Source organism: Lutra lutra, chromosome X, assembly GCF_902655055.1.
Source record: "Lutra lutra chromosome X, mLutLut1.2, whole genome shotgun sequence".
NCBI classification, from domain to species: Eukaryota; Metazoa; Chordata; class Mammalia; order Carnivora; family Mustelidae; genus Lutra; species Lutra lutra.
In genome coordinates this window covers 80123416-80141350 of record NC_062296.1, presented here as the reverse complement: position 1 = coordinate 80141350, position 17935 = coordinate 80123416, and the positions used below count along the sequence as shown (strand labels likewise).

Here is a 17935-nt window from a genome sequence, read left to right as displayed (position 1 = left end):
TGAAATTTTTTCAAAATAAAAATTGGAGAATAAAGTAAAATCACACACGCGCGCACATGCGCGTAGGCATGCACACAAACACACACCCCACAGTGAAAAACTATTTTAAAGCTACCAGATGGCAAAACTGGAAGCAACCACTTTGTAAAATGACTTGGCGTCATCTAGTAAAATTGATGTGCAGACCCTATGAACAGGAATCCCGGCCTAGGGAAACTCCTAATAAACCTGACACCAGTACAAAAATGCTCACAGCTGTGTGTGAAACAATAAATGGAAAATCACCCAACTAGTCAGCAACATGGTTATTTTCCCACAAAGGAATATTCTACAGCAGTGAAAATGAATAGACTGTAGCCATACTCAGCCCATAAACATGTTAAGGGGGTAAAACAAGGTACACAATAGTACACATAGTAAGATTCCATTTAGATAAACTCTTTGTATGTGTATTTGATATATTTTAAAGATAAAAAACAGGCAAGTTCCACTACAATGTTTTAGAAGAAGAACAAGGAGATGAAAAAACCAAATTCTGGATAGTAGTTCCCTCTGGGGAGACAGGTGCAGGAGGGGGAGGGCATGGAGAACTTGGAAGGCATTGGTAATTGCCTAACTTTTAAAGGTGGGTGGATGATTGGTATATATGTGGTCATTATAGTGTTGGATTTTATTTTATTTTTTTAAGATTTTATTTATTTATCAGATGGAGATCACAAGTAGGCAGAGAAGCAGGCAGAGAGAGAGGGGGAAGCAGGCTCGCCGCCGAGCAGAGAGCCCAATGTGGGGCTCGATCCCAGGACCCCAAGATCATGACCCGAGCCGAAGGCAGAGGCTTTAACCCACTGAGCCACCCAGGCGCCCCTCTAGTGTTGGATTTTAAACTCTGTCTGTCTCTCTGTGTGTGTGTCTGTGTCTGTAAACAGAAGTATTTTTTAAGATTTTATTTTTATTTTATTTTATTTTATTTTATTTTTAAGATTTTATTTATTTATTTGACAGAGAGAAATCACAAGTAGGCAGAGAGGCAGGCAGAGAGAGAGGAGGAAGCAGGCTCCCCGCTGAGCAGAAAGCCCGATGTGGGGCTTGAACCCAGGACCTGGGATCATGACCTGAGCCGAAGGCAGCGGCTTAACCCACTGAGCCACCCAGGCGCCCCAAGATTTTATTTTTTTTTAAAGTAATCTCTGTAGAAACCCAATGTGGGGCTTGAACTCACGACCCCGAGATCAAGAGTTGCATGCTCTACTGAGCCAGCCAGGTGCCCCTGTAGACAGAGTTTAAAACCCAACAGGTATTTTCTATCTGAAAAACAAAAACAAACATTCAACAACTCATTTTTTGGACACACCCATCACTGCTTCACAGTTCTGACAGAGAGTTCATTTTAGCTGAAGCGGATAAATTTCTGTGACCTGACCAAAAGCAATGACAGAACTGAAAGACCACCTCATCCAAACTACTGGTCAAATAGTGCAAACATTTAGTATCAATTTCTAAAAGGGAAAAAGGGATGTGGCAGAGAAGAAAAATGCCACAGACTTATTTAGGGTCTCTGAGAGTAATACAACTCCATGGCAAATAATGTAATTGAGAACTGAGCCATCATTCCTACCACTGAAAATTTCAGGGCCCTGTTTTAAATACGCTGTCCACAGATTCCTTTTGACCATTTAGAACCACAAGCATGTACCTTTGTTAGATCACTACAGTGGTAACTATGGACAACCATGAATTAGATTGCATCTAATTGAGAGTGCTAATTTCAAGCCTGACTTGAAAACCAATTTCCAAATAAGCTAAGAAACAAACAAAACTCTCAATCACGAAGCGTCCCCCCAGGTCCCTTCAGAGACACAGTTCCTGGGTCCCAAAGGATTCCTGTTCCAGGGTAACTTAAATCTTTGCTTTCATCCGTGAAACAAAATAAAAACCACTGAAATCCATAAAAGCCAACAAGAAGGGGGAAGCGCAATCAATAAAAAACAATGGCATTTCACCATCAGATAATTCCTGAAATCTAACAATATTTGATTAAAGCCTCCTGTTGTTCTTCATTTAAAACTTGTGCAAAATATTTAAGTAGTCAACATCAATTTTATTATTTTCTAGTGAGAACACACAATGGTCAGGAAGAGATTACGCTTTCACGGTAAATAAATGAAAGAACATTACATTCTCAATGACTCTGAAGAGGACAAGAACACGGAAGACCGGAGAAAAAAAATCCAGGCCAACTGTGAGCTAATTGGACATCTTTACTCTCTCATTCCCCAAAGACTCACATATAAATGTGAGTGGCTTTAATATCTAACGTTTTCAAATTACCATAAAATGCTGGCCTGTTTAACCTGCATTCCAACCACAGTCCCGCTGCTTCTCCCCTGGGCTGAATTCTCAGAGCAGAGAAAGCTATTTCCAAGCTAGAGCCTCTCGGGGGATACCCTCCTCAGCTTTCGTGCACAGTGGGCTTTCGTGCCCACGGACACCACGGTGAGCACTCAGAGGCTCCCAGGAGACCTCCCCACAACTGGCTTTGGGGCACATGTTTCCCTGCCACCACCACTGAGCACTTGGAACTGAGCATGAGTTTCATTTTCCATGTTTCTTTCTAGGGCTCTGTAGAGCCTTCCTGATGTTCTTTTCTTTTTTTTTTTTTAAGATTTTATTTATTTTTGACAGAGAGAGAGAGAGATCACAAGTAGGCAGAGGTGGGGAGGGGGAAGCAGGCTCCCTGCTGAGCAGAGAGCCTGATGCGGGGCTCGATCCCAGGACCCTGAGATCATGACCTGAGCTGAAGGCAGAGGCTTAACCCACTGAGCCACCCAGGCACCCCCCCTTCCTGACATTCTATTTCCTTTCCCATATAAAACTCAGTGTGGACTTAAGGAATTCTTTAAACAGGAAAGCAAGCTGCCAAAGAAAATGTCAGAGGAATGGAAACAAAACTAGGGGTGTTTATTCTTTAAAGAAGATTGCCAAAGGGTACTTGATATTAACACAGAACTTCCTACTCAAGGCTAGCTTAAACAGGCTCCAGTGAGACTAATTCCTTTAGCTACTACTAACACAAACATGAGTCTTAAGATTTCACTGGACGACTATTTCTGTAAATAATGAGGATGGCTTACAACTGATTCTATAATGTTACATCCAAATTCCAGTTCAAAACTGGATTTCCATTGTGACACAGTTCTTTGTATTTTTAAAGAGTATTTTGACTTGAGATAACAGAACTCAAAATGAACTTCCTTCCATCTATAATGTAGAAGGTATGTTAATGTAAGAACCCTAATTCTTTATCAAGCAGTGCCTCGGAGGGCTTGGAGGAGACATGATACCTATTCTATACTCATTTTTCCTTATCAGAGGAAAGAATGTTCTAGCAAACAGGGGCAACATTCATTCAGCTATGGGGCTGCAAGAAGAGGTGAAAGAGGACACCCTCTTACAACTACACAGCCTTCTCCCTCTGCTGCTCATCCACCAGTCATAACAGAGAATATGGTCTGTGGCTGGTGGCTGATTGCCCCCTTATACCACGGCTCAAGCCCTTAACTGGGCCAAGGAAGTCAGGGAATCTGGTCATGCTAAAGTAAAGGAGGGAGCCCATAACAAGTATAACAGCAAGAGGAGGAGCCTTGTTTAGTTTTTTGTGTGTATGTGCTTTTTTTTTTGGTGGTGGTGGTGGGGTTTTTTTTGCCTGGGAACACAGTATGCTCCCTACGAATCAAGTTTTGATAAAACTTTCAAAAAATATGCTACACTTTGAACACATTATAAATACAAGAGAGAGAAAATGATGATCTACGAGTGCAGTGGAATGCATTTCATGGTCACCACTTTTTAGCCTTACTGGTAATAACCCAATACACAGAGGTTCTCTTGCTCCTCCAATAAAGGCCACCAATAGAGAATCTGAGCTAGAGGCATAATGAAAACAAACAGAAAAAGCAGGATCAGGCAACACTGTTATCAAGAATCTTACAAAACCCTAAAGAGACCATATATTTAAACCAAAAGGAAAATAATGAAAAAGATCTTTCTCACCTTTTGAAAGTTCTCCTTCCACAAATCTTCTATGACTATGTATCCTCGTAAACCCCAGTCATATAATTTCTCCCCACTGACCTTGAAACAAAATATAAAAGATCCATTACTATTCCATACATGACTGGTAAGAATAAGAATACTCCACTTTCCTTTTTCCTGTTTCCAAAAGAACTGTAGTTAAGCATACAACGACCCCAGAAGCCCTGGGGCATATACATTAAGGCTGGGCAACATAAGCAAATACAAAGATAGTGAGAGTCGTAGCATTAAAAAGAAAACACAGTTTGGTCATGCAGTCAGTGTTTGAAATAATTTGGCATAAATTACAGGTGAATAAGGGAAAAAAATGAAGGAAGTCCACCACTGACAGGTGAAATTCCTGAAAACGAGACACAGAAAGAAGGCTTCTGCCTATCACATCTAACACGTCATAGCCAACCAACGAGGCACATGAAAATCACTCACTCATTTTAGGGGCCTAGTTAAAAAAATTAGGTGAACCTAATGAAGATGGTCTTGGTTTTCCCAGGTCCCCCCAAACATACAAGTCTTCACGTTTCTATAGGGATTTTGCCTCTTGATCCAATATCCTTTCTACAACATCCTGAGAGGTAGACACCGGCGTCAGAGAACACTCTGGGGCCAAGATGCTCACACCTTCATATAATACTGTGAAGGCACTGCATGGTGACAGATGGGAGCTACACTTGTGTGAGCACAGCATAATGTATAAACTTGTTCGATCACTATGTTGCACACCTGAAGCTAATGTGACATTGTGTGGCAATAACACTCAAATTGAAAAAAATTTAAAAAAAAAATTTTTTTTTAAATGCCCTGGTCCGGGGCACCTGGGTGGCTCAGTGGGTTAAAAACCTCTGCCTTTGGCTCAGGCCATGATTCCAGGGTCCTGGGATCGAGCCCCACATCAGGTTCTCTGCTCAAGCAGGGAGCCTGTTTCCTCCTCCTCTCTCTCTCTGCCTGCCTCTCTGCCTACTTGTGATCTCTATCTGTCAAATAAATAAATAAAACCTTAAAAAATTGCCCTGGTCCACTTTTTGCTAGCTGACTTTAACTATTGAATTTTTAAGTATTGAGTTTGTATATATATTTTTTTATACTTAAAACCAACTCGCTCCGATCTATCTGCTTTTTCAATATTAAAAAGGGGACGGGCAGATCGCAGCACCCAGGCATCCCGCAAAGTAGGCGGGTCACCTTAGGGGCAACCTTTACCCGATCAAAAATTTGTCTCACATTAGCAGTGAGGATTCAGGCATCACCCCGAATCGTTATTTTCCTTCCTCATAAGTTTAAGGCATTAAGTGTTGAGTTTTCTTTAAAAAAAAAAAAAAAAAGTTTCCAGTAATTTGCATGCATTGGTCCTACACTTGACAAACTATGTTGATTACTCTTCCACACGGAATTTCCACTGCGAGGTTCTGAAAGCAGTTACTATTCTTTCTAATTTTTTAATAATTTATCTATGTAGAGCACTTTAGTTTACAAAGCACTTTCACATGAATTATCCCTATTCTAAATAACAACCTGTGCAGTAAGTAGGCAAAGACTGTAAGGAAATACTCAGTAGCCAAGTGACCAGTCCAACTAAGGTCACAGTACTAGTAGTTATTTACTTCCGGTTGCTCTAACTGTTCTTAAAATATATGATTCTCAGACCCACTGGTAGACCTATCGAGCATTTACCACATATATGACACTATTCTTGGTACTTTACATTTCTGAGAGGAAAAGAACGTTTGCCATCACTTCAAGCATTTTCTTACAGTACTTCTCTCCAAACACTACTGAACAAAAAACAACATGAGCAATTATGTGGCTGGTCCAAGGTCAGGGTATTCATAAAAAAAAAATTGAAACTGTTGACACAGAAACTAAATGGTACTAAAACAGTAACAGAAAATCCCTTTCAATCACTGATGTCTCTTTCATTTTATTGTAGCCAAATATACATACAATTTACCATTTTATCCATTTTTAGGTGTACAATCCAGTGGCGTACGTGCATTCACAGTGTTATGAAACCATCACCATTATCCATGTCCAGAACTTCCTCACCATCCCAAACAGATCGCTAATGTTTTAGGTCTAGTGAAAATGAAGTTAATTGTTTTGTTCTGGCTTACTCTAAGTACCAAATAAAAGACAAAACACTCCTTCCCACTGACTTGAAAAATAAATTAGAATACAACTCATATTTGCATCCTACGATCTTGGCTGTGAACACAAAAGCTCTTTTGCAACATATGCTGTGGCATATAAATAAAAACACCTCTACTCAGGGGGCAGCCACATGTGCTTCCGGAGCAGCAGCCCAGCCCACCCTCCACACCCTATCCCTTTACCAGTGGAACCACAACACGCTGAGATGATGGATGACGGTGCTGATGAGCCAGGGCAGCCAGACGTGATTCACTGTTCCTGAGCCGGGGCTGAAGCAGACAGGGGGACATTAATTCTCTGCCTCCCAGGACTGCGTTAAACAGTGTCAAGCCCATGTGATAAAGACCTTCCTGGCATCTGCTACCAAAGCCACCCATTTCTCACAGCTGCGGCCACTGGGCGCCCACCTACGACTACAGTGCAATCCAGGAATCCAGCCTCAATCCTGTCAGGAGCACGCCAGGGAGCTCAGGGTCAGAGCGGCCTGGCTCAGAGCCCTGAGGCCCCAACTCTAACGACGGCACCGCTGCTCCTCTGGGACCAAGTCTCGGCGTGACAGAGTACCTCCAGGAACTGGGCAGGTCCCTGTCTCCAGATGCTGTCCAGGACTTCAAAACCTCAAGCCTGCTTTGTTCTTGCCAGGTTTCCAAGGCACTCGATGTCTAGAGTTCCCCTAAGTCCAGCCCCCACTGCCCTGAGGAAGTCTAGCCTCTCTCAGTGGTTCTCAAACATCAAGGACACTCAAACCCCCTGGGGAGCTTGCTAAAACCCAGATCCCTGGCCCTCATCTTCAGAATGTTCTGAGTCAGTCAGTCTGGCTTTGGGGCCTGAGAACACGCATTTCTAACAAGCCAGGGGATCCTGATGTTGCTGGTCTAGGGACCACAATTTACAAACAGCTGGTCTAGCTGTTAGGGACTGAATTGTGTCTCTCAAAATTCACATGCTGAAGTCCTAACCCACAGCGTGACTCTATTTGAAGATAGAGCCTTTAAAGGAGTGACCGAGGTTAAAGAGGTAATGAGAGTGGGGCTCTAATCCAAAACGACTGGTGTCATTAGAAGACGAGGGTGAGACACGAGCGATGTCCACGCACCATGAAAAGGTGGCCATCTGCAAGACAAGGAGAGAGGTCCTAGGAGAAACCAACCCTTCCAGCACCGTGATCTGGACTTCCAGCCTCCGGAATAGCACAGAAATAAATCTCTCTTGTTCAAGCCACTCCATCTGTGGTATTTTGTGAGGGAACCCTGAGCAGACTGAAACACAGCTTTACCCATCTTGCCTGCCAACTCAGTTCTCCGACTTGACAGGATGCCATCAAGTTGAGGTCTGAAGAGAAAGAAAGGAGCAGCCAACTGAGAGCCCTGAGAGGGGCACTCCTGGCTGACGGGACTACACGCCTTGAAGCCCCCAGCAAGTAAAGTGAGGCTGACACCAGGCCCGGGGAGAAGGTGCAGAGGGCCAGAGCATGGGCCTATGCGTGCAACTCCAAGGAGGACAGGTTATGATCACGTGCACCCAAATGGAGAATGACCCGTAACTAGCAGCTGTGGAGTGTGAGTCTCTAGACTTCCATGTAAATATGCCCCCACAAAAGGTATCTTGATTCTTTGGACTAATATTCAACTTAGTGTGCATTCTCTGAATACTGACATGATCGGAAGGAGGGTCAGAACTGAGGCACGTGGTGGAGAAAAGCACTTAAATATGTGGCAGTTCATTTTATGTGCAAACAAATTCTAGTCAGGTGCAATAAAAGCTGCAAAATAAAAAATATTAAGCAGTAAACCCAAACATACACAAGCAAGAAGAAGGGACACCCCAGCTTACTGCGTCTAACTCACCTGGACAAATACGATGGCTTGTTGTGGGTAATAAAGAGAGGCAGCAAGTCCCATGAATCCAGGCGGATATACCAGCTTCTTTATTTTTGAGCCTATAGAATAAAAGCTTGCAGATGTCAAGAGATGATTCATGACCCTTACCATCTCTGTTTGCCCTGGACACCTAACACTGAATAAGACTTCTTTTCTTTGATCCTAGATTAGCAGAGAATGTGCCTAATAATGTCATACACACCAAAAAGAACCATCACATCCCCATAGCTTTGGCAAGAGATAATTCACACAAGTCACCCATTTACAGTGTACATGCATTCTGATGTATTCACAGAGGTATGCAAACCTCATTACAATCAATTCTAGAATATTTTCATCACCCCCCAAAAGAAACGCCGTATCTATTAGCAGTCACCCCACCTATTCCCCCATGACCCCAATCCCTAGAGAACCACTAATCTACTTTCTGTGTCTACAGAGATGCCTACTCTGGACACTCCACATATATACAAATATATAAATGCAGTTATATAGTGCATATATAAATGCAGTTATACAGTATGTGGTCTTTTGTGACTGGTTTCTTTCATCAGCACAATGTCTGCAAGAGAACCACCACTTCTAAGGGAGCAAAAATAAAGAAGTTCTGAAAAGAAGCACATGGGGGGAGCAGCGGCGCCGCCACCGCCACCGCCGCCTCCTCCTCGCTCTTGTGAAAAGAAGCACATGGCACTTTGGTCTCCAAGGTTTATGTTTTTTTATAGTAAACTGGTTTCCTATTTAAGGACTCAACACAAGCCTTGCTCTCCTCTCCTTTCTAATACTCCATGAAAATAACGGTAAAAGAATAAAATACAGGTCATAAACCCGCAGTGAAGAGGAAATGGGTGGAGGGGCCATTGGGAGATAAGAAGTGTCATCCAACTTACAGAAAACAGAGAGTGGACAGAGGCAAGAGGACACACAGCTATGAAGTCCCGAGGAGGGAGCAGCAGGTCCTCGGCAGCCCAGAGACAGCAGGTACTGTGGATGGCGAGGGCAGCCAAGGATCAAGAGGGAGGGAGGCGGGGAGATGTGGGGACTACGGACGGACACAAATGCAAGTCCTGTGCAGAGCCTAGGGATGATTCTCTCCTTCCTCCGTGCCATCTTGGTGCAAAACTGTCTGTGGCCAGGCAGTCTGTCCAGCCAAACTTTTACAAAGGGGGAGAAGTACCTCTAAAGAGGGGGGCTCGGGTGGCTCAGTCAGTTAAGCATCTGACTCTTGAGCTCAGCTCAGGTCTTGATCTCAGGGTGAGTGTAAGTCCTACATTAGGCTCCATGCTGGGTACAGAGCCTACTTTAAAAAAAAAAAAAAAGAAGTATCTCTAAAGAAATGCCATAAATTTTCTGCGGAGAACCAAGATAGCCAGTGTGTGTGTGCCTTTGAGTGTTGTACCCAAGAGCAGAGTCTTCCCCGAAATGGCCCCAGGTATAGGCACCCTCCGTATAAAGTCAATTCCCTTTCAGCTCACCCTGAGGTAGAACCTATTGGCCAGTAAGCCCCATCTATGCACAAAAAATTCTTATTAGCATTTCAATCGCCTTGCTCTTATACTTGACTGTATAACCAATAATCACTAGTCATTTGAGGAAGGCCTGCAGCATAAAAGGCGAGATCGAGACAAGCAAGAAAGGAAAAAAATGACCCTTTAGGCAACAAAAAAAACTTAAAAACAAAAATACACCTTTTATTAAGTATAGTTGAATCAACTTAATCAGCTACTACATTAAAAGAAAAAAAGGTTCCATGAAAAGGAGATAATCAAAGAACAAGAAAGAGCTACTTGGAAATGACAAAAGTAAAAACAATCAAATCAAAAGGAATAAAATGAACAAGAAAATAAGAAACATACAGGGTCACTTAAACAGCTTCATTGCTAATTCAGAAAGGAAAAAGAATGAGAGTAAATTTTCTTTTTTTTTATTAAAGATTTTATTTATTTGACAGAAAGAGAGAGACAGCAAGAGCAGGAACATAAGCAGGAGGAGTGGGAGAGGGAGAAGCAGGCTTCCCACTGTGCAGGGAGCCCGATGCGGGGCTCGATCCCAGGACCCTGGGTTCGTGACCTGAGCCTAAGGCAGATGCTTAACGATGGAGCCACCCAGGTGCCCCGAGAGTAAATTTTCAAAGAAATACAAACCAGATTACATCCCTAGAGCTTAAGGTTGCAAGCCACCAAAATGCCCAACGAGGAATGAGACATCTACAGGCAGTCACACCACCCTGGAAGTTCAAAACACTGAAGATTGGGGCACCTGGGTGGCTCAGTGGGTTAAAGCCTCTGCCTTCAGCTCAGGTCATGATCCCAGGGTCCTGGGATCCAGCCCCACTCTGCTCAGCGGGGAGCCTGCTTCCCTTCCTCTCCCTCTGCTTGCCTCTCTGCCTACTTGTGATCTCTGTCTTTCAAATAAATAAGTAAAATCCTTAAAAAAAAAAAAAAGAACACTGAAGATTAAGAGAAGATCCTCAAAGCTTCCGGGGGAAAAAATGAACCACTTCAGAAGGAACGGGCATCCAGGCTGGCTGCTGACACTCACACCTGTGATGCCAGATGCTAGAAGACATGGCCTTCAAAATTTTGATGGAAAACGGATTCTATACCCAACCAAATTCTCACCTAATATGAGGGTAGAAAGTAATTTCCAGATTTGAAAGGATTTGTAAAGCTTCCTTCCAACATGGGCTTTTTTGAAAGTGACTCGCGCATGTAGTTCAAGAACATGGCAGAGCAAACCAAGGAAAAGAGGACATGGAACCCCCAAAAAGGGGGTCAGACCCAGGAGAGCAATGGAGCCATGTCCCAAGACCACCACAGAGCTGAGTCTTAGTCCAGACCGCAAGGGGGTATATGAAAGAGGACTTCAACTACCTCCATTTTGATCTCAGTCTGCACTTTCTGAAAAATTTTTAAGATTTTATTTTTAAGTAATCTCTACACCCAACATGCGGCTTGAACTACAACCGTGAGATTAAGAGTTGCCTGCTCTAACGACTGAGCCAGTAGGCACCCCTCAGTCTGCACTTTCTAGATGCTGCAATCTCTCTTTCCAGCTTCTCTTTTAACTCGGGCAAAAGACCCTGTGTGCAAAACGTCCCCTGGTGGGAACCAAACCTACCCCCTCCCTCAATTAGTAAGGACTGCCTGAGCCAGTAGGAACCCCACGTGACTGACTCCAAGACAACGATGGATTTGACCTCCACTGACCACCTGCACTTACCTTTGCCCCACATTGCCCTTACATGATCCTGGAAGCATTTTCGGCACTTGGGAGATAGTCTCTGAGGCGCCAGTCCACTGTCCTCTGGGTGTCGGCCTCACTGAAATAAATTCCTTCCGTGTTTCAACACCACTCACCTCTCTGACTTTGGATTTTGCCAGCGCCGACTGACTGAAGCTGGTCTGTTTAAGATTCCTGAAGACAGCTGCTCTTACGCCCTTGTGCCGCAGGTACACGTAGAGCCCTGGGCAAAGGGGAATGGCAGGAGAGGGAGCAGCCCGGAGAACCAGAGAAGCCTGAGAATAAGGTTCAGAAAACCAACAGAGGGTGAAACAGGAGACACCTCTAGGAATGAACTTGGACCTAGAGAGTGTCTGCCAAGAGGCGCCGGGCTCTTCACACGGGCCATAGTTAGATGCTAGGGCAATGTATGTTAGTAACACACAGAATAACCTAAGTGCTGTTTACTGGTTTTAAACTCTGAACAGACATACCTCCAAAGACGGAACTAGGGCCATAGGAGACAAAACAAATGTTATCATGTAGACTCGTAATAAATTCATGTTTCTCTTCTTGTCTTACTGCCTTGATTGAAAGGATACAATTACTCTAGAACACACTGTTTTTATCCCTGGGGTCCCACCTATACACTTGGAACTCATACAGGTGAGGACTAAGTAAAGGACAGCACACCCCAAAACCAGCCATTTCTGGGTCATTCGCAAAAAACTGGTAAGCAGCAGCTCTTGGGCCTCCAGCTCCTAATGGTTCACACAATAAGCTAGGGGCTCCAAAACTTCAGAAGGAAGTGGGGAGGAGCCACCAGAAGCCAACGATAGTGGGCAACGACTACCTGCCACCCTTGAGTGACCTGACTGAGTCCACTTCCTCGGAATGATCACCCACTCACCTCCTAGAGAGGTGCCTCTTGTCACCACCAGTCACGGCCATTCTCATCAAATGAGGAGCACTACCTTAGCATTTATGCTCAAGAAACTCTATCTTATGACCCAGCAATCCCTCTTCTGGGTATATACCCAAAGGAAATGAAGCCAGTATCTCAAACAGCATTAGTCACAAGAGCCAAGACACGGAAACAACCTAAGCGTCAAGGGATGAGGAAGTAAAGAAATTGTGATACTGATATAAATGGAATATTATTCGGCTTTGAAAAAGAAGACCCTGACACCTGTAAAACATGGATGAACGCAGAGGACATTATACTATGTGAAATAAGCCAAACAAAACCCGCACAATCTCACTGACAATCTGGAATATAAAAGAGTCAAACGCATAGAAGCAGACAGTAGAAGTGTGGCTACCGGAAGAGGTGGGGTGGAGATGGAGAGATGCTGGTCACAGGGTACAAAGTCGCCATTATGCAGAATGAGTAAGTCTAGAGAGTAATGTGGGGCATGATGGCCATGGCTAACAATATTGAGTCCTGGAGACTTACTAAGAGAGATTATTGGTGCTTTCATCTAAAAAAAAAAAAAAAAAAAAAAAAAAAAAAAAAGAGGTAATTGTGATAGAAGGCATGTTAAATAGCTTGACCAGAGTATTCATTTCACTATGCATATGTATACATATATGTATATCAAAACATTATGTCATACACCTTAAAAACATACAATTTTTATTAAAAAATAAAAATTTGTAGACGTTAAACCAAAAAAAAGAAAAGAAAAGAAACTCTGTGCCTGGAGGGGGGTGCAAAGCACTGCAGACCCCCAATAAACATGCTCGCCATCCCACCCATCTTATTCAGTGATCACCTGACATTGTTCACTGCACGCCTTTCTACCCCAGCCCCAAGGAAAAGACCCGTTATTGAATATTTGTGCACGAATGTGTGTGTGCACATGTGTAGTTTTTTTTTAAGATTTATATATTTATTTCAGAGGCAGAGAAAGCGCGTGAGAGCAAGGAGGGGAAGGGCAGAGGGAGGGAATATCCAAACAGACTCCCACTGAGCATGGAGCCTGACGCGGGCCTTGATCTCACAACCCAGGAGACCAGGACTTGAGGCGAAACCAAGAGTTGGAGGCTTAACCAACTGAGCCAACCAGGTGCCCCCAATGTGTACTTTCTTGAAAAAGAATTAGGGTTTTACATTATTTTAATGCTACTGAGCCCTCCTGGGAAAAGGAAAAGGAAAGAGGACAAGATAAACCAGCAAGCAAAAATGAAGGACTAGAACCCGCAGGAGTGTGTGTCCTTCTGCTGCTGTTTTGCCCGGGAGAGCACAGTCCCCAGTTCTCCTTAGGATGGTCACCCAGTGGACGTGCAGGGGGACAAACACCAGACAGCACAGCGACACACACACACACACACAGCACAGGAATCGTGCTTTAGGGCCATGCTCTCACCATGGAGGCGGCGGGGGCGGGGGAGAGCTAATCTCACTTGATTCCACATTCCTGGCTCCCTAGCAGTAGCCAAGATTCCAACACCCTGGTCCTGAGATCTTTATAAATTTCAAACGCTATCTAAGTAAGACAGGAATGCTTTTTTGGACAGCTTTACAGAAAGGAGGGGGAAAATGTTCGTGGCGGTGGGGGCGGGTAGTTGGTTCAACTCTTTCACAGCTGGTTAGTAATAATGAACTCTAACTTTAATTCTTATATATTCTGCACAGGATGGGAGGAGGGCACAGAAACTATGATAGGAGTTTGTTCCACAGGCTGAGGGAGGGGCACCAGTGCCACCTGCCTCCAGACTAAAATAACAGATAAGGCATGTACAGAAAAGCTTTTTAAAATTGGAGGAATGGGTACCGAAGGAGTCACTATAGTTAATCTTTTACGAGGGTCTGATTGCAGGGTTCATAAACTCTCCATTTTAGGAATTTTTGTAAAGTCTGAATTTTATAATCAGTGAAACCTCAGTAGTTTATAACAAATTGATCTCATTATAGTGAAGTACCTTGTCATCCTTTATTTCCTATGAATGTTTGGAATCCAGCAGTATAGTGTAATAACACATTTCAGGTGACATTTATTAGCTTTTAAGTGTTTTAAAATTTTTTGTATCATCACTGGAAACTGAAGCTATGACAGACACATCAAGAAATTCATAAAATCCCTACAAAATCACTGTTCTATTTATTGTGATTAATAGCCTGATTTCAATAGTGAAAAGCAATAGAAACAGAGTCTCAGGTGTAACAGACTTGTGGTTAACAAAAATTCACTCTTTCTGTAACAAAGAAAGATGGAAATTTGATCAAGTAAATGTGCCTATAAAGGATATAACTATATTATCCTTTCAACCAGGGGTATAGAATTTCTTCCATTTCATATTTTTATAATTTCTATGTATGTCTAAAATCAAACACACTGGAGAAAACAACCATATCAATTATATATTAAGAAAGCCATATTTTAGGAACCAACTCATTATTCTGACAACTGGCAAATAAAAAGAAAGAACCGAGTATCTATCTATCTTATCTCTTCCTTATGAGCGGTTTTAAAAACCCCATAAAAGTGCACCTACCTCTAGCCAAAAGAAGTCCAACAATGCCAGCAAAACCGATAACACCAAGTCTTGGAAAAAATCCAGGAGGTGCATTTTGGAGATATTCATAGCTGCCTACAATAGAATCAGACCAGGAAACCGTTCTATAAATTGCCCATTAGGAAACAAACCCAAAAAAATCTTACACATAACTAGTATATACTTATAGTATCAAACACTTCTCAAATAGTGTGTTCTTTGCTTTATGCTAATATGCTTTAACACATTCTTTTTATGTGATAGATAAGTATGCTTTATTATTCACATAGCAAGTAGCCAATTTTCAAACACTTCTGGTTTGATGACCTACTGACAGGAAAGTCATGTTAGACCACCTTCATATTCCTGAATGCAACAGATCTGAGTTAACTATGCACAGGGGGAGAAATACCAATATGGGGATTCCTTGTCTTCCAGACACAGAGACGGAATAGATTTGGAGAGATCTGCCGCTATCCTGAAGCTCTGCTGCTTGCTCTATGAAACTCAGGAACCAAATACATAAGGCTTGGGGAAAAACGTATCCTTTGCCATCTGAATTCATTATTTGAAGTCGAGAAGAGAATCAATCTGGACAACATAGGAAACTTTTAGTGCACGTATATGAGGGAAATAGTCACTGGTGACAGATAAACACAATGAAATGCAGCACGTGAGCTTAGGTGCCCTGCCTGAGCATGCCTTATGACCTCATCGGAATGATGACTCCTCTCCCATCCACTGAGCCAATCCCACCAAGTAAGAGCCACCTGCATTCCTAACCCTCTCGGAAAAACCTTTCCTAGACTGCTCAGCCCACGCCTCTCTCTCCTCTAAAGTCCCATCATATTTATTCTCTGTACCATCATTTGGTATGCAATCCTATAGAGCACGCTGTTTGTAATTACTCACGGGTGTATTGTATGCCTCCTCAAGGAAAACATATGCTCCTGAATGGTTCACTGGTTGGACTTCTATGTTATTTTCCCTCAGCGGAAACAGTCAATGTTCATCCAACAGCTGTTTACTGAAAGCACTGCTTGGTGCTGACAGATACCAAATGAATTAAAAAATGGGTTTCAGAGAGGCTGTAACTTCAAAACCCTTCATGTCTGTCTCAACCCCATCTTCAGCACTCCCTAAGTGCTTCCAGTTTCCGGCTCAGGAAACACCGAGTCACTCCTCCAAGCCCTGATCATGCTATGCCCTCCGTGTGGAATGATGCCTAAGTTCCACCCCCATGTCTTGGTGTGGCTGTCTCTACTCTAAGATTCAACTCAGACATCCTTCCCCTGACTCTTCCCCGCCCTGCAAACCCTATTAAACTCATTTCCTTCCTCTGTACCTTCAAAAGTGGCCTGTGACTTTCTCTGGATTTGTGCTACTGTTGAAAATGTATTACATACCCCTCAGTGGTCGTGACCGTTGTCTGAATCAGCCGTGATTATCTATGCCTGCCATGAGGGTGACTTCACAAATGTCTGCAGAACCGAACTGACTAGAATGCCCGGTAATTCTCTCCCCCAGAAAAGAGCAGACACAGGCCAGTTTTCCTTTTCCTGACTGTTTGGGAAATGTGTTGATCATTTTAAACACTACTATAGGGCTTGTGGTGTTTGCGAGAATTCCTGGCTGGCCTTTGACTTATTCTGCCTTTAACTTAGTTTTCACTTTCCAACTCTTTGTCTGGGTCATCTGAAGCAATTTTCTACTTCCCTTTATTTTTGCCTACCGGCGCAGTGTTTTTAATTCAAGACGTGCACACAGAACACTTGATAGGCGGTCAACCAGATGGCCTTGGTGAGCTGAGCTGAAGTGGGTAAATCACAGACAAACGGGAAAGAAGATACGCTAAAAGGCTGCAGTGAAGCCCCAGCCCGGCTTCTGGTACCGTGTCCTGGCTAGGACTGCCGGGAAATGGATGGACCGCCTTGGCAGACAACAGCGCAACTCATAATGGAATGTTTCTTAAGAGCTTTTGCAGTAACCAGTCCAAGAGAAGACAAACAAGACTTAGGTTGCTAATAATGCCTATTGCTGTGAATCGACAGGAAGTGATAGGTAACAATGCAAAGCCCTTCATGACAAGAGATCTGAAGTTCTTGAGTTTCCTCAGATTAAAACATGAAGGTAATAAAAGCACCTATCTATCAGGGTTATGAGGATTATACATAAATTAATATTTTAAAGCACTCAGACTAGTTCCTGACATGTAATAAAAACTAAGTAAGTGCTGATGAAATTAATACAATGAAGATGTTACTTATTAACATACATATTATTCATGGGTGTTAATATCCTGTATCATCCCATCAACACCTGATGATCTTTGGAAGGAAATAAACTATATTCGTGTTTGTTTTATTCAGTCATGGAAGCAAACGCTTGTAAAAACAGGAGTTTTTCTTTGCTGAGATGCCCAGCAAAGGGAATGAAACATGCTTAATGTCCATTAATTCACCAGTGTCTGAAGGAGATGAGTCAGAATATAGACTGTGAACCCAGTTTACGAGTGTATGGGATAAGTGGATATGGAAAACAATCAAGGACAATAAAAACCCAATGAGAAAAATCTAAGAACACTACTCCATGCAGTAAGGCCTTTCCTAGGCACACCAGCCCAGTTTCTTCCAGCCTCTAAATTTCTGTAACGTGTATTAACAGCCAATACAGATAAGCTATCCTGATTCCAAAAACCTACTGATGAGTTAGTGGGGGTTAGTGTCTGTCAGGGACACTGCGCCTGGAATTAGATTTCAGAAAAAACATCCAGTGTATCTGAACTTGTTAGCCCAGCAATCCCAATGATCTTGAACAGACTTCCCAAATGTTGAGGGACACTAGACCTCTGAAATCTGATGAAAACAAGAGATCTGGGGCGCCTGGGTGGCTCAGTGGGTTAAGCCTCTGCCTTCGGCTCAGGTCATGATCCCAGGGTCCTGGGATCGAGCCCCACATCAGGCTCTCTGCCCAGCAGGGAGCCTGCTTCTCCCTCTCTGCCTGCCTCTCTGCCTACTTCTGCCTACTTGTGATTTCTCTCTCTGTCAAATAAATAAATAAATCTTTAAAAAAAAAAAAAAAGAAAAGAAAAGAAAACA

General features: G+C 43.1%; 1 protein-coding gene and 1 non-coding gene across 3 annotated transcripts in view; both read right to left on the bottom strand.

The window, feature by feature from the left end:
* Nucleotides 1-17935, bottom strand: part of APOO (apolipoprotein O) — a 61184-nt gene that overhangs the window by 11106 nt on the left and 32143 nt on the right. For both annotated transcript variants that reach the window (XM_047716261.1, XM_047716262.1), the window contains exons 5-7: nt 14838-14933; nt 8085-8176; nt 4051-4131 (exon numbers count right to left, since the gene is read on the bottom strand). In XM_047716261.1, coding sequence (XP_047572217.1) covers nt 4051-4131; nt 8085-8176; nt 14838-14933 — 269 coding nt within the window. The remainder of the gene's footprint in view (nt 1-4050; nt 4132-8084; nt 8177-14837; nt 14934-17935) is intronic.
* Nucleotides 5226-5375, bottom strand: LOC125092573 (U12 minor spliceosomal RNA). Its single transcript, XR_007125015.1, has one exon. It is a non-coding gene; the product is annotated as a U12 minor spliceosomal RNA (small nuclear RNA).